This window comes from Ictalurus furcatus, chromosome 5 (genome assembly GCF_023375685.1).
Source record: "Ictalurus furcatus strain D&B chromosome 5, Billie_1.0, whole genome shotgun sequence".
Lineage (NCBI taxonomy): Eukaryota > Metazoa > Chordata > Actinopteri > Siluriformes > Ictaluridae > Ictalurus > Ictalurus furcatus.
The window spans coordinates 19,098,994-19,126,861 of record NC_071259.1 but is presented as its reverse complement, the minus strand read 5'-3'; the positions used below and the strand labels follow the sequence as shown (position 1 = coordinate 19,126,861).

The 27,868-nt window shown below is 38.8% G+C and overlaps 2 protein-coding genes across 4 annotated transcripts in view; one reads left to right on the top strand and one right to left on the bottom strand.

Moving 5' to 3' along the window:
- Positions 1-6,358, top strand: part of slc20a2 (solute carrier family 20 member 2) — a 36,264-nt gene extending 29,906 nt beyond the window's left edge. Inside the window, exons 10-11 of one of the 2 annotated variants that reach the window (XM_053625039.1) lie at positions 1,659-1,743; positions 4,746-6,358. In XM_053625039.1, coding sequence (XP_053481014.1) covers positions 1,659-1,743; positions 4,746-4,910 — 250 coding nt within the window. In that variant the 3' untranslated portion in view covers positions 4,911-6,358. The remainder of the gene's footprint in view (positions 1-1,658; positions 1,744-4,745) is intronic. The other variant, XM_053625040.1, reaches the window with a different exon arrangement.
- Positions 6,359-6,947: 589 nt separating this feature from the next.
- mapk4 (mitogen-activated protein kinase 4) lies at positions 6,948-26,003 on the bottom strand. Of its 2 annotated transcripts, XM_053625036.1 has the most exons (7): positions 25,708-26,003; positions 23,034-23,105; positions 21,621-22,201; positions 18,099-18,243; positions 14,202-14,363; positions 13,904-14,090; positions 6,948-10,411 (listed from the first exon to the last, which is right to left on the bottom strand). In XM_053625036.1, the coding sequence occupies exons 3-7, from the start codon at positions 22,161-22,163 to the stop codon at positions 9,484-9,486; spliced, it is 1,965 nt and encodes a 654-aa protein (XP_053481011.1). In that variant the 5' UTR covers positions 22,164-22,201; positions 23,034-23,105; positions 25,708-26,003; the 3' UTR covers positions 6,948-9,483. The 2 variants fall into 2 exon arrangements, with proteins under 2 accessions (XP_053481011.1, XP_053481012.1); XM_053625037.1 differs by lacking the exons at positions 18,099-18,243; positions 21,621-22,201; positions 23,034-23,105; positions 25,708-26,003 and having other exon boundaries at positions 14,202-14,599.
- Positions 26,004-27,868: the final 1,865 nt, after the last annotated feature.

Genomic DNA, 27,868 nt, shown 5'->3' with positions numbered 1-27,868 from the left:
AAAAGATGACTAGTATAGTTCTTTCCAGTTCAAATGGACAGACAAATTTACATTTGTGGAAGTTGCATAAATGGTAAGTAGTGTTCAATTTTCTCTTACTTGCGTACGGCATCTTGTATTGATTTACAAGCTATCATAGTTGGTTAAATGAAGTCCAAGTGCCACCAACAGGCCTATTAGGTGAAGTGCAGGCTGTTGCGTCAAGAACTCGCAAAATGTGAAATGGCTTTTATTACATTACCACTTTTTATAACTATGCAATAATAGTAAAGATAATAATAATAATAATAATAATAATAATAATAATAAGCATATAAAAACATGAAAAATATGTTCACATTTCTCTGGCTTTTTAAAGAAAAAACATAACTTTCTGCCTTTTATGGCTCTGCCAGCTGAAAAGATTCCTGACCTCTGGGCTACATGGTACATTCCTGTTAAAGGTGCTTCCAGTGAAATTGCCATTGCTGCTTCTTTTTCCATCTTCATCTGGCATGTTGTAAGTCAAAAGTTATATCATGAAAAATGTCATTTGGCATGTATGCTGATGATGTCGCTAACACTGCTGTAGCAGTGGTTTCGAACTAGGAAATGGGATTTTATGTTTCAAACACGGACTAATGCAGTGATGCACACAGTCAAACGTCCCAGTACAATTTTAGGAAATATAAGCACTCTTGGAACATTGCTTGACCAATCAAGTTACTGGACCGGAACTGAATAAATTATTATAAACTAATATCTAAATCTGTCAAAATATCTCAAAAATACATTCATAGAGATTTAACTGTTGCTGTGGCCTGATGTCAGCTCATAATTATTCTGACATGAGCAGTTATTGTCTGAAGTACTTGTGTTTTTAAAAGACAGCAAATAAATAAGTTTGTCTAATGTAGGTTGGTTAAAATGTCTGTATGGGCACAAGGCAGGATTATTCACCCTGGATAGAATGCCAGTTCTTTGCAGGGCACCATGTGTGCGTGCACACACACACACACACACACACACACACACACACACACACACACACATTCATACCTAGGGGCAATTTAGAGTAGCCAATCCACCTACCAGCATATTTTTTGGAGGTGGGAGGAAACCTACATGAGCACAGGGAGAAATGGATAGTAACCTGAGCTGTGGATCAAACCAGAGACCCTGGAGCTGTAAGGTGACAACTGAGCCACCACACCACTAAAAATGGAGGTTTTTAAGTAAAGCTGCTTCAGGAAACCAACAGAAACACATTTTGAACAAGGCATAAATTTTGCACTCCCTCCATCTGTGTTTGTGTTTTTGTATATGTGTGTGTGTGCATGCGTTTGTTCATGGGACAGAATAAGACTTAATTAAAACGACACATCTCGCATTCTTAACACATAACTAATCTGGCAATTCAACCATTCATTATATATATATATATATATATATATGTATATGTATATATATATATATACACACACACAAAAGACATCTCCTACATTTTCTCATGATATTTTTCACACTTTCGCATGATATTTTCTGCCCGTAGTTTTGCATGAACTAAACCAATCATTTCTTTCTGAATGCATGTCCGCCTGGACTGTGCATGCATTGGTGATACTGGTCTCAGTACAGGTATGACCATATAAAATGATCTTTTGTTGCCCTCCCCGCAGTGGATTCACTATTGAGCTGGCTTCAGCGGTGACTGTTGTGCTGGCGTCCAATATTGGACTCCCTATCAGTACCACGCACTGCAAGGTAAACACTGGTTCAGGTGATGGCTAAAAAAAAAAGAAAAGGAGTGACCACGTTTTCAGAGGGATACAGAGCTGCTGCAAAATCTCCAAACTTATCAGGCTGCCATAGGTGATTGTTGTAAACCATAAAAGAGATGCACGTTACCTGACTTAGTATAAACATCAGGATTCATATACAGCATGAATAGACTTGTAGAAATATGGAAATGTAGCATGTTCTCATCAGACATGGTAGGGCTTTTTATGAGCCTAAGGCACATGGCCAACAATCAGGTTCTCTGATCTTTATATAATCAACACTGTCCCAATCCTGGCACCGTGTGCCTGGAAATGGTTTCCGATAACCGCCAGCCTTCTCAATTGCACACAAATATCAATTGAACAGAGTCACGTTCCACATAATTGAATGCAGCTTCTCGGCTGGGGCAATGCAGCACTCTCAGACTCTCTGGAAAAGAGGACAAGAGCTCCTTGCGCTTGTCTTAACCCAAGACTCCATGCCTCCAGGGTCAACGAGAACTTGGCATCTTCTCCCCCTTTCTGTCTCTGTGGCAAGTTCCTCTGTTTTTGTGGTGTCTGTTTGCTTGGGGTCATGCAGTGTGTTGCTCCATTCTGTGTCTCATTTATCTCTCTGTCTGTTTTCTGTCTCCTTCTGTCTTTGTCTATTCACAGTGGATTTTGTCTTGAAGTAATGAGTGCTCTAACAGTGCTTATTGCTTCAAATGTGGGCATTCCCATAAGCTCCACCCACTGCAAGGTACCGAAGCTGTCATAGGGAAGCTTTGGTAGAGTTCAGCCCCTCATTAGTGTAATCACCTAAGCGCTAATCACACCTCGCTTACATGCCTAGCTACTTGCTATGTGAAATCATAATTGTAAGATTAATCATTACTCTTGCGATTAAATTCCAGAGACTGAAATTTGCAGCATTTTGAACTAAAACTACATAAAACTACTCTGAACATCTGCTTTGAATATAACTACATTCATTTAATTAGAATGTCAGACTTAGCATTAAGGATAACTATGCTATTAACCGTATTCATAACTCCGATTAAAACCTTTTTTTGTTTGTTTTTCATATTTGAATTTATGGAAAAATACAAAAATGCAAATTCATCTATTCCTCTTTGAGTAGAAATGTTTTCTGGGGGCTTCTTCACATTTAGTTCCGTATTGTGGAATAGGCTGATACAAAGTGGAGTGTGTGTGTGTGCGTTTTTTTTGTTTTGTTTTGTTTTGTTTTTTTGTTTTCTCTTTCTTTTTTTTCTTTAACGGTTTTTCAGCCGCAAACATGGGTGATTAGAACAGTATGTCTAGTTCCAAACAGTACTTCTACCCTCAAGACTCTTGTGGCAGAGCTGAGGCTGTCGTTATGCCATTTTCCTCTCACAGTACTAGGAACCATCAAGATTTTGGCAGGTCTGAATGGAGACTCCACATGCAGATGCTTGGCTGTTTGTGGAACCTTATCAGAATGACCTGACCTTTCATGAATGAATAGCATGTACAGTTCATGACTACTCAAAGCCCCCAGAATGGCAGTATGACTTGTCATTAGTGGTGATGAATACAGTACAGATTTATCCACTATTTAATAAGTAAGGAATAAAACATGATGGGATGTGCTGTTCTAGGAAAACATTCCACATTGGGTTGGTGCGATACAGCCCAGAGAGGATTCTCTGTCCATAACAGCATGTCCCAAAGTGTTCTCCTCTACTTATACCACAGCGATTTGCCAACGATTACAATTTCTAATTTATTAATGAACAACACGTCATACATTTTTAACCAGATATAATTTACATAATTACATTTAATGTTGTTTTTGAGTCTTCAAAACAAGTTAGTTCTTGTTATCACTCACATTATAGCAGTTATAAACAGTCATCCCATATAAACATCTTCCTCTTTATTAAAGTTCATAACTTACTGGAAAGCACAAAGTTCTGAAGACTCTAAATAAATACCTCCTTACACCAGATCAACAATTAAACATTTTACTTTGTTAAATAACTTTTTTTTTTTTTTTTTTTTTTTTACATAGCCAGTTTATTATTAGACTTATGTAGGTTGTCTGCCAAGTCCCTATGATTGAGGAGTTGTTCTAGAAACAATAACATTAGAATGAACGCATTAATATAAACCCGTCACCGCTGTCAGATCTGTTTGCTGTTTTAGAACACTAACACCTTCTGACCAATCAGATTTCAGAAATCAGCAGCACTGTGGTATAAAAAGGAACTAACCTGCACCTGTAAGGAGCCTGAGGGTTACATTTCCATAACATTATGTGCCAGTGACATGTACTTTATCAATGATTAAGCCAGTAATATGCCTCTGTAAATTTGAACTCATAAATCGAGGCTCCACCATCTATTCATGCATATTGAACTCTTTCAGCCTGAGAGCATCAGATAAGTTCCCCTTAAATCACATTTATCCTGCAGTGTCTATAATGATGAACGTCCTGCCTGTTGTTGACTTTCTGTTGTTTGACTTAACTCCAGATTTAGTCCCCTCAACCTACTAGCCCCCCCTGCCCGCCACCCCTCCCGCTGCCAGGCAGCTTAGGTTACAGTGACCGTATAAGAACAGGCAGATCGCTTCCTCGACTAGCAGCTCAGAATTCTATCAGGAACCTGACACTTGCAGCATGTATGGAGATGTTCCTCCTCACTCTGTCTTCATTACACTTCCCCGATGTTCCTGCTGAACTAGAGAGAGAAAACAAAGGGTCAGGAAAGAAAGGGCTCTGAAACGTATCTTGATATATTTCTAGATTAAATAGAAATAAACATGTATAAATTAACGTATAAAGGAGTTCTCTCTTTTTCTGCTCCACTACATTGCAGTAACACAGATAGTAAACATCCCTGTGAAGTAGTTCCATAAATTGGCCCAATTTAGTCATTTTACTAACCTAGATTCCCCTGCAATATTTTGAGCGTATGATTTGTGTTCAATGCTGCTGCTGATCGTGTGTGTGTGTGTGTGCAGGTGGGTTCAGTGGTGGCTGTTGGCTGGCTGCGTTCACGGAAGGCCGTAGATTGGCATCTCTTCCGGAACATTTTCCTGGCTTGGTTCGTCACGGTTCCTGTAGCAGGCCTGTTCAGTGCCGCTGTCATGGCCCTGCTTGTCTACGGCATCATGCCTTTCGTATGAGGGCAGAGATAGAGAGAATTATAGTAAGGTGGTTGGGAAGGCGAGGGGAAAAAATTTTATAGACCAGGAGATGGTAAGATGAAAGGACAGATTGAAAAATAGTTAATGGGGGGAATGGCCATAGAGAGGGTGCTCAAAAGCTGACTGGGATACATCTAGAATCTTCTGATTAACTGTCCTTTGTTATCTTTACAAATGTATCCTCTTTTTTTTTCTTCCTGTTTTAGCTGTTGTAATGTTACTGAACACTGTAGGTCTCATGTTTCATCTGTAACACAATGAAGCAGTAACACAAGAGTTTCTCATAAAAAAAGTAATCATGCCAACAAAATTTGCTAATCCTCAAAGGTGTGACTACATGAGCAAAAGCTCAGATCAGCACATATGAACTTATATATAAATATATACAGTATATACACACGCACACACAGAGACACATTCATTCTTCAATTAGTACACACCATACTGAGATATGACAAGAAGGTGTTTCATAAAGCACCGTATAGCACAATTTAGCATAATTTTGAAAGCACAAAGCTTCATTGACCTACTTCGCTAAATGGCTATATGGGGCTTTATTTAATATGAAATATACACTGTATGATTATATAACAGCTGCAATATACTATGTCCACTCAAATGGAAAAACTGGTGATGTAAATGTTGGTAAACTGTTAAACGTTGGAGGCCGTACGAGGTCTGCACTGCAATAACTGCTGTATCTCTTGGAACTTTGATTGATTTAGGGTCCCTAAAATCAGCTACATGTAAATATTGTGTTATTCACCATACCTCAAGTCTCTGCCATTTAAATAAAGCTAGTGAGTCAAAATATAAGGATGGATGGAGTAAAACACTATAAATCTGATATAATTGTCATTGTTGGGTTAAAAAAAAAGCGCCTAACCATATTTATTCAGATTATTTTTCATAAAAGTTTTTAAAAATATAACGTAAACAACAAAACGCTATCTTTACTTTTAACAGCGCGTGCTAACATTTCTTCTGTAGATATATTCCGCAATAGACTTTGGATAAGCTCTTTTATTTATAAAATCTCTAGGCAGCTTGGACAGAGCAAGCTACTGAAGATTACTAAAGAAAAATAAATGCATCAAGGACATAAGATTTCTAACAAATCAAGAGCTGCAACACTAAAACACCAGTTTATATGATTTTTAGATATGCTTTAGATAAGATTTTAATCCAGCCCAGTTATTTTTATATTGGATTTCAAATTTGAGCTAAGAATCAATCCCTGCACAGTAATTTGTAAAAGGCGAAGGCTGATGCACACCAAAATATACCACTCTCTTGATAATTAATCACATTTCATTACTAAATCACTAGAATAGGAGAAGAAAAAATACTGTAAGTTTAGGCACTTGCAAGTGTTTTCATTAATTATATATATAATACACATACACACATTGAAAATATATATATATATATATATATATATATATATATATATATAAAATGTGTGTATAAATATAACTGGGAATACATAAAATCGGAGTTAATCTTTGGTAAAATATTTACCAAAGATTAACTCCGATTTTATGTATTCCCAGTTACGCTTAAAGGCATTAAATCATTTTGTCTTTAGTCTCTCATTCGTTATTTGAAAAGCCAAACACAAAGTATCTGTATACAGTATTTATATTCACTATAACAAGGCATGCCAATAGAGCCCAACAAAAATGCCAAGATAATGCCTAAATGTGCAGACAGCCAAAATCTTTAACAGTACATACACAAATACGCACACACACGCACACCTATATACACACCAGCATTTGTGCATACTGTTTGGGAAAGACAGTGTTAGAAATCGAGCAAGGATAGACCCGACTACTAGTGAGAAAATATGATGACTCTCATTCATTATAGTGTCACTCAATTTAATCCACAACCTGTCTAGAATCTGGCCATGTGAGGTCAGTGTCAGGTTACTAGTTACTCATTTACAAAATATGATGGTCATGAGTGTTTGGTGCTGGTCTGAATAACACCTTAATGCTCTACCTACAGAATGTGGCTTTGAACCAATGCAAAGTGTTAACTTTATTTTTCCTCGTGAGTGTATTGTACTTTTTTGTTTGTTTGTTTGTTTGTTTGTTTATATCTTTCATCATGAACAAATCTATGCTTCGGTGCCCATTTGCCTTGTAATATTGTGCTTTACTGTTTGCCGAATACAGTAACGTCAGTACTGTGGTGTTTACATTATCACACATAGGTAGAAATAACTCATTATGTTGCCTAAAAATGACAAATTATTTACTACAAAATGATGTATAAGATATACAGGAATAGTGTGAGGTGTCTCATGTCATTTCATGTTTTAGTTTGTAGCAGTGTGAATTATGATCATATGTTGCTTTTACACTGCAGTTAAAAAAAAAACAAATAAAACTGTAAAGGTGGGTGTGAATTAAAAAAAAAAATCATTAGATATATAAATTTCATTCAAACTATATTTTTCTACATATCTGAGTTTTACCTTGAGTGCTGAATTTTGGAGAGAGAACTGGGCTAAAATGAGACCTAGTAGAAATTTGTTATATTGAGAAATGAATCTAAATACAGTATGTACTAATACAAAGTTCTCTCATTAATGCAGTATGTAACAGTATCATTCAGGTAAGGGTTTAATATACTTTTAAAAATGGTCTTGGAGAGATTCCACATGCCCGTTATCACCAGAATTCTGTTTATAAGTGTGGTGGCTTATTGTTCAAACTCAACAATGCTAAAGATGATTTTTAGCAACGTACTTGAACAGAAGTAGTGATACCATTGTTTAGACAAGGCTGTCTTTGACTAATTTCTTTTACAAGCAGCAGATGATGTCATTTTCAGCACTTGTCCTCTTTCTATTGTTAAGATATTACCACGGGAGCAGTCAAACCTCATGTGACCCATGTTACTTTGGGGATGCAGTAGCCTGTGTGGCCACAGGATGGTAGCATTTAACTATTGTAAACGTCCTTCATTTAGGACAAGTGCCAATTGCTGTATTTCATAAAGCTTTATGGATAACTCATTAAATCTCTGAATTGATTTAGCCATTATCTTTATGAACCTAATATGAATTCGGTGTACAGTATCATATCTGAGAAATTGGACGATTTGCAAAGTAAAGTTAACTATGTAGATAACTTTCCAGTTTTGCTTGGCATCATATCAGCATTTTCCTTTAGTGGGTGTACTGATTGCATTTCTTTTTTGTCTTCTCATTCGCATTGAAACCTAGAGCGAATGTAGCCTGCTCCCCTGCTGATGCCTGCTACGTGTTTTCCCTGTGCTGCCATGCTGTAAGCTGTCTAGTGCCCTCTTAAAACAGGGCCATAGACCTAAAATACTACCCTTATCTGCATATGTACTGTATTGCAGTTTCTATTTCTTTTTGGAATTTTTGTGAGAGTTGTCTGCATTTTGAATTAATTAAATTATGGGAATTAAAATGACAAAGAATAACACCAATGTGCATATCTGTTTCATTTACCCTGTGCTGCAACTTTTACGGGTTTGTGTAAGTGCGCACTCATTCGTTCATCTTCAGTAACCACTTTGTGCTGGTCAAGGGTCACGATGGATTTACAAGCCTGTCCTGGGAACACTTAAGTGTGAGGCAGGGATACACACTGGATGGGACACCAGTCAATCACAGGGCACTATTCACACATATTCACACATTCATTCGCACCTAGGGGCAATATGGAGTCTGCAATCCAACTTCCGGCAAGATTTTTTTTTGAGAGATGGGTTGAAACCAGAGAACCTGAAGGACATGGGGAGAACATGCAAAACTGCATGCAGGTGATAACCTGAGCTTAGGCAATCAACCCTGTAGCTGTCAGGTAGCAACTCTACCTGCAGCTCCAGCATCAACAGTTTAATGAAGCCAAATTATGGACTGTTTAATTGAAAATAATGGGGAAAAGGAGCCTAGAACTAAAATAAGACAAGTACAAAAACAATTTGTATATTACAAGGAATAAGTTTATTAGGTGAAAGCTTTGGAAACAGTAATCAAGCATACCATTACTGTCTACTATTGCAAAGGTGTAGATTACAGTGGTATAAAAAGCAGCTCCTATGCAGAGTGCATGAATTGCCATTTAAAAAACAGTCAATTTCTTCTGCATTTAAATACTGTTGGAAGAACCGTAAAACTACATTCAGTAATGTTTCTGTTATACATAAATGTTTGTGTACACTTTGGAACTCTATGGATTTCTGCATAAATGGCTCCAAAATGAGCACAAAATGAAAACTTGTTCGATCTAACATCTGCTTGAGGATTCTGCAGTATGACCTTGCACTGATTTGTAAGATATTTAGACCTAGGGAGAACGGCAAAATATCATAATTTTTTCTCCCCTTTCAATTTTTCCTCTGAGATATGACCACAGTTTAGGATCCGTTAGAAACCGACAAAATCAGACTAAAATGTTGTATATTATATGTCAAACATAAATTAAACTACACAACCTTGCAAGAGCAGCACTAAGTCATCAGGTATTCAGTCACCCAGTTCTAGGTAAGTCTCGACTCTCCACTAGTTCTACCATTGTTCTTCGTGAAAGCTTTGAGATTTGACCTCATCTGGAGTTGAATTTTGAGTTCTGTAAGGTTTGTGCTCTGAGATCCTAGAGGTACAGCTAACGTTACCCTGCTTAGAAGTAACACTGCTCTCACGTTTTACTTGTGAGATGAACACATCCAGGTCAAAGTGAGAATGTTCCTCTCTGCTAGCTATTGGCGAGACTTCGTTATTGTCCTGAAAAGGGGTTAATGAACCTGGAGTAGGGGAGGAGGGAGAGGAAGGCAACAGGGGGGGAGGAGAGGAAAAGAAAGAAGCTGGACTTCTCCTGCCATGCGGAAGAACGTTGGAAGTGTACAGTAGAGAAGGTGCCTGCGTTTGTGCGAGTGAGTGAGGAAGCAGAGTAGGAGAAATGGGTAAAGGGGGTGACCCTGGTGAGGCTGGAGGCTCCTGAGGTGAACTGGGAGAGTGAAGACCCAGTTGTGTGCTTGCTGCCCAGCGTGAAATCTCCTGGAACAAATCAGCAGGTTCCTCAGCATGAAGCTGCTCAGCATCCCCCTCTTTGGGAGATGGGAGAGTGTTGCGCTTCCAATGAGACAAGTCCAGAATCAGCTTTGGCTCAGAATAGTGTTGGGGCTTTCCATCCCTCCATGCTATTTTATCCAAATATGAAGGAGAACCCACTTTGTAGTCACAGGAGCGCCCACAGTCCAGTTCCATATAGTGGCCGCAGAGCCTGTCCAAAGACGAGTGCGACTGCTCAAGAAAGCGCTCTGCCGAGCTGCTGTGAGAGTGCTTACCAGGATCCACCAGAGCTTCCTCAATGTGGGCAGAGGAATTGGCTCGAGGATCTCTCTGGACCTCATCCTCCTCAGTCTCTCCCATTTCTGACACACTCTGTATGCAGCCACACTGCTCCTGCTGCTTCCAGCACAGATCCGATGAAAGACTGCACGCACGGAGAGAAGGTTATTAGTTAATCTAGAAATCTAGTGAGTCTGAATGACTAATTGGATTTAGGTTAAAGACATCTGGAAGACATTTTGTTACTGAGGAGTGTTTTGAATATTTTGATATAAGAATGGATTAAATACTCCTGATCCTGTATCTACATAACATAGGCCACTTTGGTAAAATGTTTAGGTTAATAAGTGATGGCTGTCGTTTTTTGTCTTTGTTGGCTATTGTAGGCCAGCGAAATCCACTACAATAACTTTAGAGGCCTACAGTTTTGGATAAACAATGAACTGATGAAAGGATAAACATTTCAGAACAAATGTGAACGCTAACATGCATGGTGACATTTTTGTTGACAAAAGAAAATGTTGCAGTTGCTGTTTGGCCATTTATTAGACAACCTATTTTTTCACTTTAGCACAGCTAAATACAGACACACCTCTGAATGCACTACAACTCTTTACAGAGCTTGGAAGCAGAAAAAAGTATTTGAATATGAATTTTGTATATTTGAATTCTATACATGATTGTAGTCACATTAACTAAAATTCTTTTTTTTTCTGTATTCAGTGTACTGCTTAAACTTGCTAGGTGAAAGCTTTCAGAATTTTACAAATCCATCCATCCTCTATACCGCTTATCCTTTTCAAGGTCACAGAGAACCTGGAGCCTATCCCAGGGAGCATCGGGCACAAGGCGGGGTACACCCTGGATAGGGTGCCAATCCATCGCAGGGCACAATCACATACACATTCAGACACCAATTCATACACTACGGACACTTTAGACACACCAATCAGCCTACCATGCATGTCTTTGGACTGGGGGAGGAAACCGGAGTACCCGGAGGAAACCCCCGCAGCACAGGGAACTATTATTGACTATATGACCACTCTGAAATCACCGGGATGATTCACTTTTGACCTAATTTACATTAAATCTGTATTTTTGACATTTGAATTTCTGGGATTTATATTTAGGATTCTGAATTTTTAATATCTGAAACCACTGGTTTCTGTTGTTGTTTTTTTTTTTTTTTTAAATCTGAAACCTTCCCCCTATCAAGTTTAAAACAAAGAAAAAGCAGTTAAAAAGTAAGTTCATTAAATATACCTCAGAAACAAATAATTATATTTAATCTTGTGTTAATTGTCTTAATTAAGTCCACTTCTCTTCATTTAGTACTGTTAGACATTCAGAATGAGCTTAATGAATTATATGTTTCTGACAAGTCACTTGGATCTCAAACTACTAAAGTTCTACTTTGGTCTTTGTCTGTCCTTCTAAGTAAAAACCTAATTATGGCCTTCAGACATCTTTCTTTGAGAAACATTGTAGACCCAACCTGATTAACCTCCACCTGCTTATTCTCTAAGCAGTAAATATTGGCCTTCACCTTACATCATGCCATCTGGCTTCAGCAAGGACAGTATGATATTGTAAGAGATTTAATTAAGAGAATAATTTATGAGCAGCTATATTTAACCAGCCCTTTATGTCACAGAGCCCTAAAGTCATTTGACTTGATTTCTCTCTGTTGTAATCTTGGCTTAATTTTACTGCATAATAAATATTGTTACTGCATGCTGTCTTTTAGTAATCTTATTTAGGGCTAGAGTAAATATTTGACAATCAGGAATACTAAATACAGTCATGTGAAAAAACAAGTACACCCTCTGGCAATTGTTGGCTTTTTTGAAATATTTGGACAAGCAAACATTTGATCATCTATGAAACAGTGCCTATTAATAATGTTACTTGAACAAAACCACAAGGAAAAATATTTTTTTCAATCATTTATTCAACAGAAATATCATTAGATGTGATATTCTTCTGTGGAAAAAGATGTACACCCTTGGCCTCAGAAGCTAGTATTGTCCCCTTTAGCAGAAATAACTTCTTGTAGGCATTTTGCATAATTGTCCACCAGTCTCTGACATCAGCTTGCTGGAATTTTTGACCACTCTTCCATGCAATATTCTTTCAGGTGCAAGATGTTTGAGAGTTTTCTTGCATGTGCTGCCAGTTTCAAATCCAACCACAACATTTCAGTGGGATTCAAATCTGGGCTTTGATTAGGCCATTCCATAACCCTCCATTGCTTATTTTTGAGCCATTCCTTGATCATTATCCTGTTGAAAGGTCCAGTTTCAGTTCAACTTCAACTTTTGGACAAATGTCCTTCACATTATCTTCAAGCACTCTTTGATATAATGCAGAATTCATAGTTGAATCAATGAATGCAAGCTGTCCAGTCCCTGAGGCAGCAAAGCAGCCCCAAACCGTAACATTTCCACCACTGTGCTTCACAATTGGTATGAGGTGCTTCTCCTGAAAAGCTGTGTTTGGTCTGCGCCAAACGTGTCTGCTGTTACTATGGCCAAACAACTCTTATCTATTCTAAAAGGCCTGGTCTTTGCTTATATGCTCATTGGCAAACTGTAGTCTTGTAAAGGCTTCTTCTTGGCATGCCTCCCATGCAGGTCAAATTTGTCTCTTTCTGATTGTAGAAGCATGCACTTTGACACCATCAGTTGCAAGACTTACTAGCAGATCCTGTGATGAAATTTTGGGGTTCTTGGAGACTTGTTTTTACATCAGAGGTTTGCTCTTGGGCTGAATTTGAATTTTAAATCCCTTGCCAGACTCATAGGCATCCACAACCTTTTTTTTCTGAAGGCCTTATAAAACTCTTTAGACACCACACACCTCAATAATCTTCCACCTGCAGTCCCTAAGCAGGTTATAATCACTGGCACCCAATCTTGAACACCTGATTCTAATTTTATGGATTTTAACGTGTGATAAATACAGGGGTGTACTTACTTTTCTATGTGACTGATCTGTTTTTTGTTCATTTAAATTATGAAAATGACAACAAAATGTCAATTTTATGTGTCATTTGGTAGTGTATCACCTTTATTAATAGACACTGTTTCAAAGAGGATGAAATGTTTGCTTTTCCAAATTTGTAAAAAAAAAAAAAAAAAAATTAATTTCCATTAATTTTTTCACATGAATGTGTATGTTCCATAGTGTGTTCTCTTATTCACTGATTTATTAAAAGTTGCTTGTTTTCTCTAGGAGATGTAAAATGTAGAAATAATTTGATTGTAAAACAAAATCAAAACAGCCTATATTTTACATGAACATTGTAACTCTGTAACTGTCTCTTTCACTGGAAGACAATGCAACACAAAGGTGTTACATTCAGTGTACATAATGAAATTCTAACTAGAATATTTTGCTTTTTTTAATATTGCCAAATTTACTGAAATTCATTTTTAAAATGACTCAAGAACACTCAAGCTTCAGTATATGTGTAAGGCAGTGAAATACATAAAAAACAAGCCTCACTTAATTCACCACAACACCTACCTAGGTCTGCAAAAGCTTAAATTGGGACCTTTTCAGGGAACACACTCTACTTCTGTATTGGAGGCTGTTAAAATGCAAAAACAAGAGAAGGATTTGGGTACTGTACCTGTCCCAGTGGCCATGTTCGCTCACCAGACTGTCCTCCAGCTCATCCTCTATGCGGAAGGGCTGGAGGGACACAGGCTCATCCTGAGGACAGGAATATTGTCTGAGAAATGAATGAGACAGAGCTGCTTCTGCTGTCAGCCGGTCCACTGGGTTAAAGGTCAAGATCTTCTCCAGGAAGTCTATGGCTGAGAGGTAGAATGGAAAAGAAGACTCACTGATACTCGTTTAAATACGGCACAAATAATTTTACTGGATCATTCTTTTGCTTGTTATTTTCAGTCATGATTCTCTCTCACCTTCATACTCCACCTCAGGAAGCAGCTCTTGTAGCGATCTCCTGACCTCCCAGTTGTGGTTGACATAGGACGGCATGACCCTCATCAGCTCCTGCTGGTCCTCCTCCCTAAGCACTGGCACAGTGTCCAGAATTAGCTGCATCTGCTCCAGCTCATGTGCACCTAGAGCATAGCATTCTGATGTTAGACAGTGGTTGTCTTACTTTTAAAAATAGAAAAGTGCAGAGATGCATTTTCCTGAACATACACTATGCCAAACGTATGTGGACACTTGACCTTCACATTCATATCCCCAAACTTGTCACAAACTTTGAAAAACACAATTGTGTTCAAAACCATTTTGTTTTGTATGCTGTAGCATTAATATTTCCCTTCACTGGAACTAAGGGTCCTAAACCTATTCCAGCAGGACCATGCCCCTGTGCACAAAGACAGGTCCATAAAGACATGGTTTGCCAAGGCTGGAGTAGAAGAACTCGAGTGGCTTGAGCCCTGACCTCAAGTGAGGCTTTCTCACTTGACATTAGTGGCTGACCTCCCCAATAATCTTGTGTCTGAATGAGCACCAATCCCTACAGCCATGCTCCAAATTCTAGTAGAAAGCCTTCCCAGAAGAGTGGAGATTATTATACCAGCGAAGAGGGGACCAACTTTGTGTTAATGACCATGGTTTTGGAATGGCACATCTGGGTCACATATGATGGTCAGGTGCCCACATAATTTTGGTCATATAGAGTAGTTATACCTATCCCAAAACTAAATTTTTCTGTTATAGGGATTTTTCCAAAATATAATACATTTCATATACACCCTCTGGCTAAATGATTGAATCACCACACTTAGAGGATGTTCACCCGGCTTTTTTACTTTGTAACAAATGAACAAATCACAGATATGACCCAAACCAATTTTTTGGTTTTTTACTAGCTGAACATTCTGACTTTGTGAAACATCCTTCAAACAAATTCAATTAAATTGTTTTAATTAATGCCATATTTTTTCCCAGATCAGATAGAGGAAAAATGATGGAATCACTCAATGTTGAGGAAAAAAATATCACAATTAGTACTTTGTTGCTCCTCCTCTGGCTTTTATGACGGTCTGAATTCTTTGAGGCATGGACCTCACTAATGGAAAACAATATTCTCCATCAAGCTGGTTCAAACTTTCTCAAATAATGGTTGACAGATCAGATTTGCAGGATGGAGCCTTGTCATGGACCAATTTCCACCATAAATTTTCAATCGGATTAAGATCCATGTTGTTTGCTGGCCATGTCATTGAGTTGAACTGCCTTTCCTGAAGAAAAGCTTTACCACTCTTTGCTCTGTGGCAAGATGCATTATCATCCTGAAAAATGACTTCATCATCAACTAACCTATTTTATATAGATGGAATGAGAAAAGTGTCTAAAATTTCAGTGTACACCTGTGCGTTGACTGTTGAGGTCTCCCCTGGTCCTTTAGCTGACATGTAACCCTATATCATAAATGAGTAGGGAAATTTGACTGTTTTCTTTAGGCAGTCATCTTTATATGTTTCATTAAACAGCACCAGACAAAAGTACCAGCATCATCTCCTTGGCCAATGCAGATTCATGATTCATCACCAAATATTACTTTCATCCAATCATCCACAGTCCATCATTGCGTCTCTTTAGCCCACTGTAACCTTGTTTTCCTCTGTTTAGGTGTTGGTTTTCATTTGGCTTTTCTATATGCAAAGCCCATTTCATTCGGCCGATTTCTAACAGTTCTGTCACGAAAGCTGACTCTTGTTTCCGCCCATTTGTTTTTCATTTGTTTTGTTGTGCATTTTCTATTTTCAAGGCATATCGCTTTGAGTTTTCTGTCCTGACGTTTAAAGTCTTCCTTTGTCTGCCCGCATGTTTTCCTTTTATAGCCTTATATACCCATGTTGTTTATACTTGCACTAAAATTTTAGATACAGCTCACTCGGAACAACCAACATCTTTTGGCACACTTCCTATTGGATTTCCTTCTTGAAGGAGTTTTATAATCCTTTCCATTGTTTCAAGTGACAACTCTCTTGCTGGGTCCATGTTTCCTTTCAAAAATTCCAAGGTTAAGGTCTGTATGTACTCTCTTTTAACTGCAGAATAATTAGCATTTTTAGACTGGTTTTTAGTGCTGGTATTCGTTTTAGAAATGAAAATTACAAGGTAATTCCATGTCTTTTTTCCCTCATCAATGAGTGATTGCACATTTTTCCCCTCAATTTGATCTGGGGAAAAATATGCCATTAATTAAACTAATTTAATTTCATTTGTTTGAGGTATATTTCACAAAGAAAGAATGTTTGGGTATTAAACAAAAATTGTTTTGTTTCATATCTGTAATTTGTTTATTTGCTACAAAGTAAAACAGCTGAGTGAACATCCTCTAAGTGTGGTGATTCCAAATTTTTGCCAGGGGTTGTATTTGGGGGATGTTAGGCAAAGCCCCTTCAAGGAAGCTTAGCTTTATAAAATGTCTCCCTGACTCTTATGGTAGGTAATTGCTTTGGTAGCCTTATTTGGTAAAAGCTATACACACACCATCCACTTTATTAGGAACACCTGCACATTCATGCAGTTATCTAACCAGCCAATCATGTGGCACATGAAATAAATCCTGCCAATACAGGTCAAGAGCTTCAGATAATGTTCACATCAAAAATCAGCTGTGACTTTGATCGAGGAATGGATATTGGTACCACCTGGTCTGGTATGCGTATTTCAGAAACTGCTGACCTCCTGAGATTTTCACATACATGAGTCTAGAATTTACACAGAATTCACAGAGAATGGTGCGAAAAACAAAAAACATCCTGTGAGTGGAGGGATGGAACACCTGTTGATGAGCGCGATCAGAGGTGAATCGCCAGGTTGATTTGAGCTGACAGAAAGTCTATAGTAACTCAAGTAAGCACCATTTACAACCATGATGAACAGAAAAGCATCTCAAAATGCACAGCACATCAAACCTTGAGGTGGATGAGCTACAACAGCAGAATACCACATCAGATTCCACTCCTGTCAGCCAAGAACAAGAATCTGAAGTTATTATGGGCACAGGCTCATCGAAACTGGACAGCTGAAGACTGGAAAAAAACCAGGTGATTTTTTTTTTTTTTTAAACCCTGAACTGTCCAGTTTGGGTGAGCCTGTGACAGGAGTGGAACCTAGTGTGGTTTTCTGTAGCCCATCTAACACAAGGTTTGATGTTTTGTGCATGCTGAGATGCTTTTCCACTCACCACGTTTGTAAAGAATGCTTAGATGAGTTACTATATCCTTCTTGGCAGCTCGAACTAATCTGGCCATTTTCCTCTGACCTCTCGTATCAACAAAGCGTTTCCACTCACAGAACTGTCACTCACTCAATGTTTTTTGTTTTTTGCACCATTCTGTATAAACTCTTATAAAGACTGTTGTATGTGAAATTCCCAGGAGATCAGCAGTGTCTGAAATACTCAAACCAGCCTGTCTGGCAGCAACAACCATGCCACAGTTAAAATCACAGAGATAAAACTTTTTCCCCATTCTAATGTTTGATGTGAACAGTAACTGAAGCTCTTGACCTGCATCTGCATGATTTTATGCACTGTGCTGCTGCCATATAATTGGCTGATTGGATAACTGTAGGTGTACGGGTGTTCCTATTTAAGTAGAAGGTGAGTGTATATGGTTTACACAGGTTTTCATATCGTAATGCATTTCTTGCTACCATGTCCTGGCGAACAACATTAAAAGATGAGCTTTAATAAGATAAGAGGGTATCATTTATATATTGTGTTTTTAGTTTTAAATCTCAGTGCAGTCTGTTATAACTATCACATAATGGGCATCAATTTGATGCCAACACTTATCTAATTGCACATATTTTACAGCTCTAACCTGCGAAAAGCATTCGGCCTGTTAGCATCTCAGCCAGTATGCAACCTGCGGCCCACATGTCGATGGCCTTGGTGTAGTTGTTCGGAGAGAGCAGCAGACGAGGGGAGCGATACCATTTAGTCACCATTCCTTCTGAGAGGTAGCCCTGTTTGCACACATAAAAGACACTGCTGCTACCTACTGGCAAAACATATGGGCAGCTTGTGGTGACACATAAGAGATTCTCCATGTCCAAAAACAATGGTGCACCACTTACTTTTTGTCTCTGAAATACATCAGGCTTCATTCATGTCAAAAACAAGCTTCATCTCATCAGTCAGGCAACCTTAGTCATAGTGATCCTGAACAAAACCCTTCATGTAGGCCTAAACATTGATATGTTGAAATTTTCTGTTTGGAGATGTTTATTTAACATTTGTGGAAGGACTCTCGGGTGTCGGTGCTTTGTAACAGTAAGTACGATTTTGCACCACAGGAGAGCTTTCTTGTTTCTCTGTAACATGCCAAGCTGCATGTAAGTGTTGCAGGAGCTAACTAATTTCACTGGTGTTCCAATACATGAAATTATATAAACTAAACTAACAAAAACTATGACATGACATTAATGAGAAAAATGTAATTGCTGGGAGACTGCTGTGGTATATGAGGCATAAAACAGTCTGGAAAGTGTTATCATAAGAAAATAATCAACTTTGGAGTGGAATTTTCCCCCCCTATATTAGCATGCCCCAACCTATATTATTCCGTGCTTAAAATATGGTAGTTAGATTAAAATGAACCTATTGTCTTTATGGGGAATGGGACACATAAAGAGGTGTCATTACATAAAATTTTATGTAGTTTTTATTTATGCCATTTCCCCCCAACTGTACTGGTATACAGAAATCTAAAATATCTGCAAATCAGTGATTACAGGAACTGCACTGCTTACAGGAACTCTCATAAGCTTAAGACACAAAACACTTCTCTGCTTCTGCCAGAATGCCTCCACTACAGCCCCGTGCTTTCCAGAAGAATAAATGGCCCAGCATGTCTTCAATCTTTAATGAGAAACAGCTGATGTAGCCACATGGCCTCTAACAGACCCCCATCTTTTCTTTTCCACCTCCCAGCTTCTCTTGAGAGGAGGTGATGAATCATTGACGAGATCATACCAGGCAGATTCCTCAGAGTGAGGTGGGTCGTGATGGGGACACAAACAGAGATGCCATTCACGTACCCTGGCCATTCTGAATACCCCTGTGCCCTACCTAACAGCTAAAGCCCTTCAATTGACACACAAATCAATTAAATCTGCAACCACTGCAGTGTAAAAAAAACAAGTATTACAAAATGAAATAACAAATACTGACCAACCATTTTACAAAAATCACTTACCATTATAAAATTATTTAGCAAGGTAAATTATTTGATGCTACATATCGTACAAGAAATATCTCTCTGAGGAGTGGACAAATCATTAATTAGTTGCTCAGTTGCCCAGGACTAACAAAGTTTATGTCTGGGCTATTCATTTTTATTCCTAGATAACTAACGGACAAGTATGGTCAATAACCAAAAAAAAAAAAAAAAAAAAAAGCACAGGGGGTTGGGGGTGACCCTATTCCTATTTGACATTTACAAATGAAAGGTTTTCATTTAGTATGTAGCTTTATTTAAAATTATGCACTTTACAGTGGTGTGCCACACATCACTACTACAGTATAACTAGAGTAGTATAGCACCCACTAATTGTACTTAATTCCACAGTCTATGGCACTACACAATTCAGCCGATGCACATCTGGTTAACAGGTGAATGATATTTACTAGCAAAATAAATTAGCATGCATGGATGACATGCAATCTTTCCAGAATCAGAAGCATGCAGGAAGGTGTAAACACTGAAGAACCTGAACAAATAAAGTGAAGTGCAAAGCTGTCATAGTATTCCTCTCCTGCTCGCCTTAACTAGCTGGCCATACATTATTATGTCACATTGGTTACCACTTTTTAGCCTATTCAGTTAGGCTTCCGGGCAACCAAAACATTGGCATTTGTTTCTATAAAGGTAAGTAGCCATGGGTAATCAGATTTTTTTGCTGTTATTGCTGCAGTGCTTATTGCAAATTGGTGTCACAAAAGTGTATAATTTTTCTACATAATCTCCATTTTGTTCAGTGCAAGTGTTCGAGTGCTTAACGAGTGTATGGATTCCTCGAGGGGAAAAAATATATAGTTGCTAATCTTTGACATGTTTAATGTTTTCATTTCACTCTCACTCGTAACCAGGTGCCATTGGTCCATAATAAAGCTATGTGTCACCCTTTCCAGAGTCATTCACAAAAGAACATGGCATCGTGACAGTATGAAATATGAGTCCTTGGTGGCCAATAGACTAATTTTGGAAAACAGCAGGGGTTCGGACATGTCACCCTACTTCAGACTGACTCAGTTATTACTTACAAAAGTTTTATTGTTCATTCAATCTGTGTAGAACAAGGACTGGTTTCATATTGAGCTTGCACTGTGATCCTTTCCAACTGGAACCTAGCACCTTTCCTTTCCTCCTGTAGCAATAGTTGACTCTCACTTGGCTCATCTCACGCAAGTCTCTATTCATTTTGGTCTTATACAGCCTGCAGATATTACAGTAAAGCAGGACAATGTTGGTGGGAGAAACTACATTAATCTTTCACAGCCCTAATCCTGAAGCAGTTGAGGTCATAATTTTGTCAGAAAGCTTTTAAAATGTAGTACATAGAGAGTATCAGTCCACCATAAACATATTGTAGAGACATAGGTTTTAGAATGTCAAAGCTTGTAGCTAAACACACAGATCTATTCATCCTGTCTTAAGCCACTTTAACTTGAAAACTAGAGGGAATCATTGTAGTGGATGCACAGTGGGAATCTGTTTCATCAGAAAGTGTGAAAATAAGCTATAATTGTACCCACATGAGGGCAGACTCTGATTTTTAGAAAGGAAAGTGGCAAGACAAGGGTCGGGTGTCACTTGCCTTAAAATCTAAGAGACTGAAAGTGAAGCAGTTTCTGAGACGTATTCATCAGAGGACAATTTTTGTAAAGCTCACCCCCAGAATAACATTAGAGCTGATTGGATATATGGCATCATTTTTAAGACATTAGTAGTGGTCACACCAAAGCAAAACAAGACTTAATGAGAATAGTTTGAAACTTTGCAAATTACAGCCTAATATGCTAAAATCAATATCTGGGTTGGAACCAATTGTAATGTTTGTAGTGTTAATAGTTTTTAAATAATAGCATACAATACATTCAGTCATCTTTAGTAAGCATTTTATCCTGGTCAAGGTTGTGCTGGAACAATGCCTGGAATCGTATGATCCTTTTGTGTCACAAAGTTTTTTCGGTAAAATTCAAATTAGACAACTACCTGTCAGCTCTGGAGTAGCCATTGTGGTCGCCCCTTAGCACCACCCCTGCATGTTAGTTCACTTCACGCCCATAAATCTAGCTGTGTTTTGCAGTACATTCTAAAATCTGAAAATTATTGTTTTACCTTGTGTGAGTAGTGTGGGTCAACAATACGTGCCAAGCCAAAGTCTCCTATCTTTAGCAGCATCTGCTCAGTGTTGATGAAGATGTTGGCTGGCTTCAGGTCACGGTGCAGCACATTGGCTGAGTGGATGAACTTGAGGCCTCGCAGAAGCTGGTAAAAAAGCAAAGTGGCATGGGCCACAGGCAATGGGCCCTGCTCCAATATCCGGGCCAGATCTGTCTCCATAAGCTCTTGCACGATGTAGATCTCTGTGAGTTGGGCTAGGTTCTGGGGTAAAGTCTGGCCACATGGGCCCAGTGCCTCATACACCCTTACTATGTTCTCATGCTGGAGACGGCATGTGATTTTTACTTCACGCAATGCATGTTTAATGCTCATGGCATCACGCAGTGCCAGCTTCTTAATTGCCACTTGTTGCCCACTTCGTCTATCAATGGCAGACAACACCAGGCCGGATGCACCCGTGCCCAGGGGTCGAAGGTCATGGAAGTAACTGCCCAGGTCAAAGCCATATCTGAATGCAAAAGAGCTCCACCTGGCCATTGTTCACAGAGGAGTTGCATGGTGCTGCCTGAGTGAGGCTGAGGAAAGAGGAAAACTTAATTAAGGACATGTCCAAAAAGAGGACCACACTAACTGAATAAATGTCATATGTTAGTTAATAAGACGTGATAATTAACATTGTGTTAGGATTACATTTTTGAATACATTTGATTTGGCCATTTTAATGGCCTTTTTTTGTCAACTGAAGCAAATGTGTGAAAGGGACATTCAAGTGTACTAAATTCTATACAAGGATTTGTTAAAGAGTTCAAAACTAATTTGACTCAGTTTTAAATAAAGTATTTTTAACACTAAATATTAACTAAGTGGAATTACTTAAATCATGTACCTATTTGACCAAATGCTCTAATTTGCTCTAATACTGCTACAACAGATGGCGAGGAGCTGTTAAATGTATTTATAAAAAGGTTCGAGTATGAAGCCAAAACTGTTGATCATTACAGTCATCTTTAATTAGCATCTGCTGGACTGATTTCTACTCTGAGTGAAGTCCAAAAATGAGGGAGTGTTTCAATGCACATAGCCATATTAAAGCAAAAAGCAGTAGGTAGAATGCAACACTGTCTTGGTACAGGGTAAGTATTTCCATAGCAACACCCCACAGCCTGATGTGGCCTAATACACATGTACAGCACATAGTTTCTCCCGGGCTGTGAGCTCTTATTCCAAAAGCCCCTCCACCTCTCACTCAAATTGAGTTAAACTCTTGCAGAAGCTCTGGATTGCTTATACTGTTGCAGCTGCACATTAGCCTCACACTAGATGCTGAGCTGAAGCTGGTTTCTGTCTGATACTGAACTGATCATGAACTGAAGATGATCATGGTGTAATCTAAGAGCTTCTACATACCATCTTGGGCTCTGCATTGGCTTTTCAGCTGCATGCTTGCAGTTATCTGTCAAAGTTTCCGTGCATTCACTGCTGAGAGAAAGAGAGAGAAAGGTTGAATCAAACACAACCAGTTATACTCAAACAGAAGGCTGAAAGAGCTGGTAACTGTACCAAACAGTTATTGGTTTTGCCCATTTTTGAAGTTTGTCAGAAATTGTGACATTCATAAATGAGACATCATATTGAAACTCTTTTCAGGTTACTAAATAACACATCATATTGAAACTCTGTGTATTGCTCATAGGCTATGAACTCAATATCTGTTCCTTCGCTAATCACATGTGTTCTTGCAATCCTATAAGTCAGAATGTGTTCATGTATAAAAAGCACTGCCTCCCATGGTTTTGAGTATCAGCAATCACTTTTTTTATTAGCTTGCCAGTCAGGTCACATCTTGGAGGTCAATCGAAAAACAACCAAGAAACAGCATTGCTGAAGTTACAGTGTGTAGCGTTTTGTAAACACTGTGTAGCTTCAGGCATGAAAGAAGTCTGACTCCATTTTAATTGGCAGGAGTCAGCAGCCAATCAATGAAAAGAGAGAAAGAGAGCATATAACAGTGTAAACAAATGGGAGTAACACAGTCTGGTATATTTTTCTGCTCTAACTCAATCTTTTTTTTTTTTCATTTTAAACAAAAAAAATTCTTCACACTGTAGCTTTTGTAAACAAATTGAAGGAGATTTACATGACATCAAGTTGAATATAATTCGATGCTGTTACTTCAATGTTGCAATGTAACTAACGATAACTAGCATTAACAGCTCTGGGACATTAATTGGAATCTGATATTTGCTTCATACAGCAGCCTAAATATCGTCAAAGAATCCTCCTTATAATAGTTTTTATACGAAATTTTGGAAGTAAATCTTATTTTATTGTTTCCTAATAAGAAAAATCTAATCTTGACAGATAAACTAGATCATCTGTCAGTACAATTGGATATAACGAAAAAGTTGCTCCAGACAACGCTCCATTTTTCTGATACGAAAGCACCTAAAGGTAATACAACCTTAAAAGGTGTGTTTCCTGTTTTAAAGTAGCAGTTTTTAAAACATTTTTAGAGCCTTCTCCTATGTGTAAGATGAAGTGCAATTGCAGTGAAACAACTGAAAAGCCTTCATCTAACTGACCCCAACCCTCTCTGTTGAAACAACCTATCCTTCATTTGTTTTTTTGTTTTTTAAAGCTGAGGAGCCATGTTCCAGCTGAGGGCAAAACTAATATCTGGACCCTGATAAAGTAAACAGTAACCTGAAATAAAAAATTTTTAAAAACCTAGCAAGATCAGTTGCACGGCAATATCATTTTCTCCCCGAGGATATCTATGTGATTAATCTAGATCTAAAAACAAACTGCAACTTTGATACTGGCCGACAGTGTGTATAGCATTTCTGCCTCAGAGGTCCAGGGTCCCTAGTTCGATCAAGAACTCATGATACTGTGTGGCATTTTGAATGTTCTTCCCGTGTTTGTATGTTTCCTCTGTCCTCCCACTGTCCAAAACATGCAGGTAGGCTATACTACTGTAAATCATCCCTAGGTGTAAGTGTGTGTGTGTGTGTGAGTGTGTGTGTGTGTGTGTGTGTGTGTGTGCACGTGCGTGTGTGCGCATGGAATGCTGTGATGGACTAGCATCCCATAATAATAATAATAATAATAATAATAATAATAATAATAATAATAACAATAACAACTTTATTTATATAGCACCTTTCATCATAAAATGCAGCTCAAAGTGTTTCCCAACGGAGGGTACATCCAGAGCACATTCTCCTGTCTTGTGTCTAGTGTTCCTGGGATATGCTCTGGATTCACCCTGACCAGGATATCATGGTTACTGAAGATGACTGAATGAACTTTAATATAGATCCTCACCTGGTGCTCTCTGGTCATAGAAACTCCTAAGTGACAGAGACTGCTAGACTCTAAAGTTTAGTTATATAAAAGGGTTGATTCTGGTAAAATGCTTGTATGTGTCAATATTTCACATTCCAGAACACACTTTTAATTGTAAAACAGTCTAAAGACCCCTCTCCACTCTCCACTCTCTCTCTCTCTCTCACACACACACACACACACACACACACTTTCCAGTTCTGCATTCCAGTCCTCCAACTTCATAAATAATGTACACTGCTGTGGCTCACTGACTGCTGCTGTTTCAGTGGTGGACCTGTGCTGCAGCAGAAATATAACAACATGGGTGTAAGAGGTTTTGAGCATCTCTTCTGTAAGATAAGTAGGTTGCATAACAGTTCAAGGGCTACAAAAAAAAAGAGACTAAAGAAAACATTATGACAGCTAAGTGTGCCTCAGTGTTTGAGGTACGAAGTGAAAATGTCCAGACGACCGCCCAGGACAAACTCGTCACACAATTACAGGCTGTTGTCTTTCTTCTCTCCCTTTGTGTGCATGGCAACATTATACCGCCTATCATATATTAGAGTATACCGCTTATGATAAATGAATGAATGAAAGCCAAAAGTGACGGAAGTCGACAGGACAGTTCACTGATATGAAAACGTCCTGCTCAGACGGCAGAGTGAGGTGATATAATAAGACTGTAAAATCCGTGTTTCGGCCCAGCATCCAGTGACAGAAGTACAAAGGGAACGATGCGCGAGCTTACCGTACTACACTTCAGGCTTCTTCATGGCTCCTACGCTTCTCTGTGTAAAGAACAGATTGTTGTCACGGGTTTAATCTATTCATATTCCCCACAATATCTCATCAGTTATTGTGTAGCACCGATGTAGTCTGAGATATCGCGGTCAGAGTATGCGCCCTGTTATCAGCTCTGCTTCTGCGTCAGGAATTTTCCGCCTATCAAATCATCATATTACATCTTCCCCTGTATGATAAGACTGCCTGCGAGCCTCGTGTTGGGAAAACTCATCTCCAAGCCGTTTCTTTTTTCCCCCCGCATTGTCTTCCACACTGAGTTTTCTCAAAGCTTCTCTTTCTCCAAACTCGCTGCTGGTAACCCCCGGTGTGACGTCACGTTCCGCCCGTTGATCTGGACACCTGCTCGCGCCGACAGGAAACCAAAAGCTGCTCGCGAGCAGCCGAGTCCAGTGACCAATAGTGACTGAGAGACAAGAGGCGCGAGCGCTGTGATTGGCTGCTGCTCTGGCCGTTAATTTACAAAGCAGCATTTGCTTCTCTCAGTAAAGCGCACTTGAGAGACTGGTAATCAAAATTAGTGGTCCTGCCACAGGAAAGATGCAGCGAACTGATCTACTAGATATAGATATAGAGATAAAACACTTGCTAAAAGATAAAAATGCGGAAGATTTGAATAATCCGGATTAAAAAGTTTACATGGAGTACAAATTTTGCACGGTTTTAGGACAAAATGAAGAAAACAAAGAGATTATATTGACAGACTGTCCTACCAGATGTTCCTTCCATTATCCGAAGTGACAGAAATACTAAATGTGATATAATTCTTTTCCAACTTGCTTGCCCATCCTTTATCACGGCCTACAACCACTTTGCATATTCTTTTATAAGCTTGTAGAGTCTTTCAGTTGTAATACTCCACCCTCAACAACACCCGCCTTCTTCCTAACAGGTCTGTTCTAAGCCTCCCAGGTTGTTAAGCCAACCTTTTAGCATTCTTCACGTATATAACATTGCCAAATGTCATGCACTACTTTCTTGAAATCAGGTCTATAGACAGAGAAGGTCATGACAGTTAGACCAAATCTCCATAAGTATTAATAATGGAAAGAATATGGGACACAACCAGGCCTTCCACTAAAAGTCAGTGATGGGTTAAGGAGTATATTAGTCTGAGCAGCAACCAAGACGCAATAATAACTCTGAAGGAGCTGGAGACCAGAACTCACATGGGATAAACTGTTCACTGGACATTACATGTACAGGACACGCCACAAAGCTTAGCTTTATGAAAAAGTCATTATTTGAGGGGGAAAAAACACAATATGAAATCCTGTTTGGAGTTTGTAACATGGTGTGTTGGAGACTCTTTGTAAACTTGGAAACTTTTTGTTCTTGGCACAAAGTGTTTCATTTGGCAGCAACCCACACTGTTCATCACCTTGAGAAACCATTCTCATGGTGAAGCATGATGGTGGTAGCATCATGTTGAGGGCATGCTTTTCATCAACAAAAACTTGGAAACTGTTCAGGGTTGAGGGCAAGATGGATGAGGCCAAATACAGGGCAATTACTGTATATAAGAAAACCTTTACCAGTCTGTAAGAGACTTGAGACTGGAACCATCTCAAGCCCCAGAGGTTCACCTTCCAACAGGACAACATTAAACATACTGCCAAAGCTACACTAGAGTGGTCCAAAACCAAGAACCTAAACTTGTTAGAATGGCCCAATCAAACCCCAGTGCTATTGAAAACCTGTGGCAAGACTTGGAAATTGCTGTTCAATAGTCTCTATTTAACCTAACAGATGTTGAGCTATTTTGACAAGAAGAATTGGCAAAAAAATATCAGGGCCCAGCTGATAGAGACATTAGACAATTAGTACTGAATGGACCCTGGTTCAATCCTGTGCTCAGGTTGCTGTCTGTGTGGAGTTTCTGTACATGTTCTCCCCATGTCAGCACGGGTTTCCTCTGGTTTCCTTGCACCTCTAAAAAAATCTTTGTAGGTGGGCTGGGATATCCACCTCTACCTTGACCAGGACCTGACAGTGAATGAGTGAGCGTATTCCTAGGAATTTGCTGACTTTCGGTAGAATCTACATTTATGACATTTGGCAGACGCCCTTACCAAGAGCGACTTACATTTATCTCATTTATACAACCC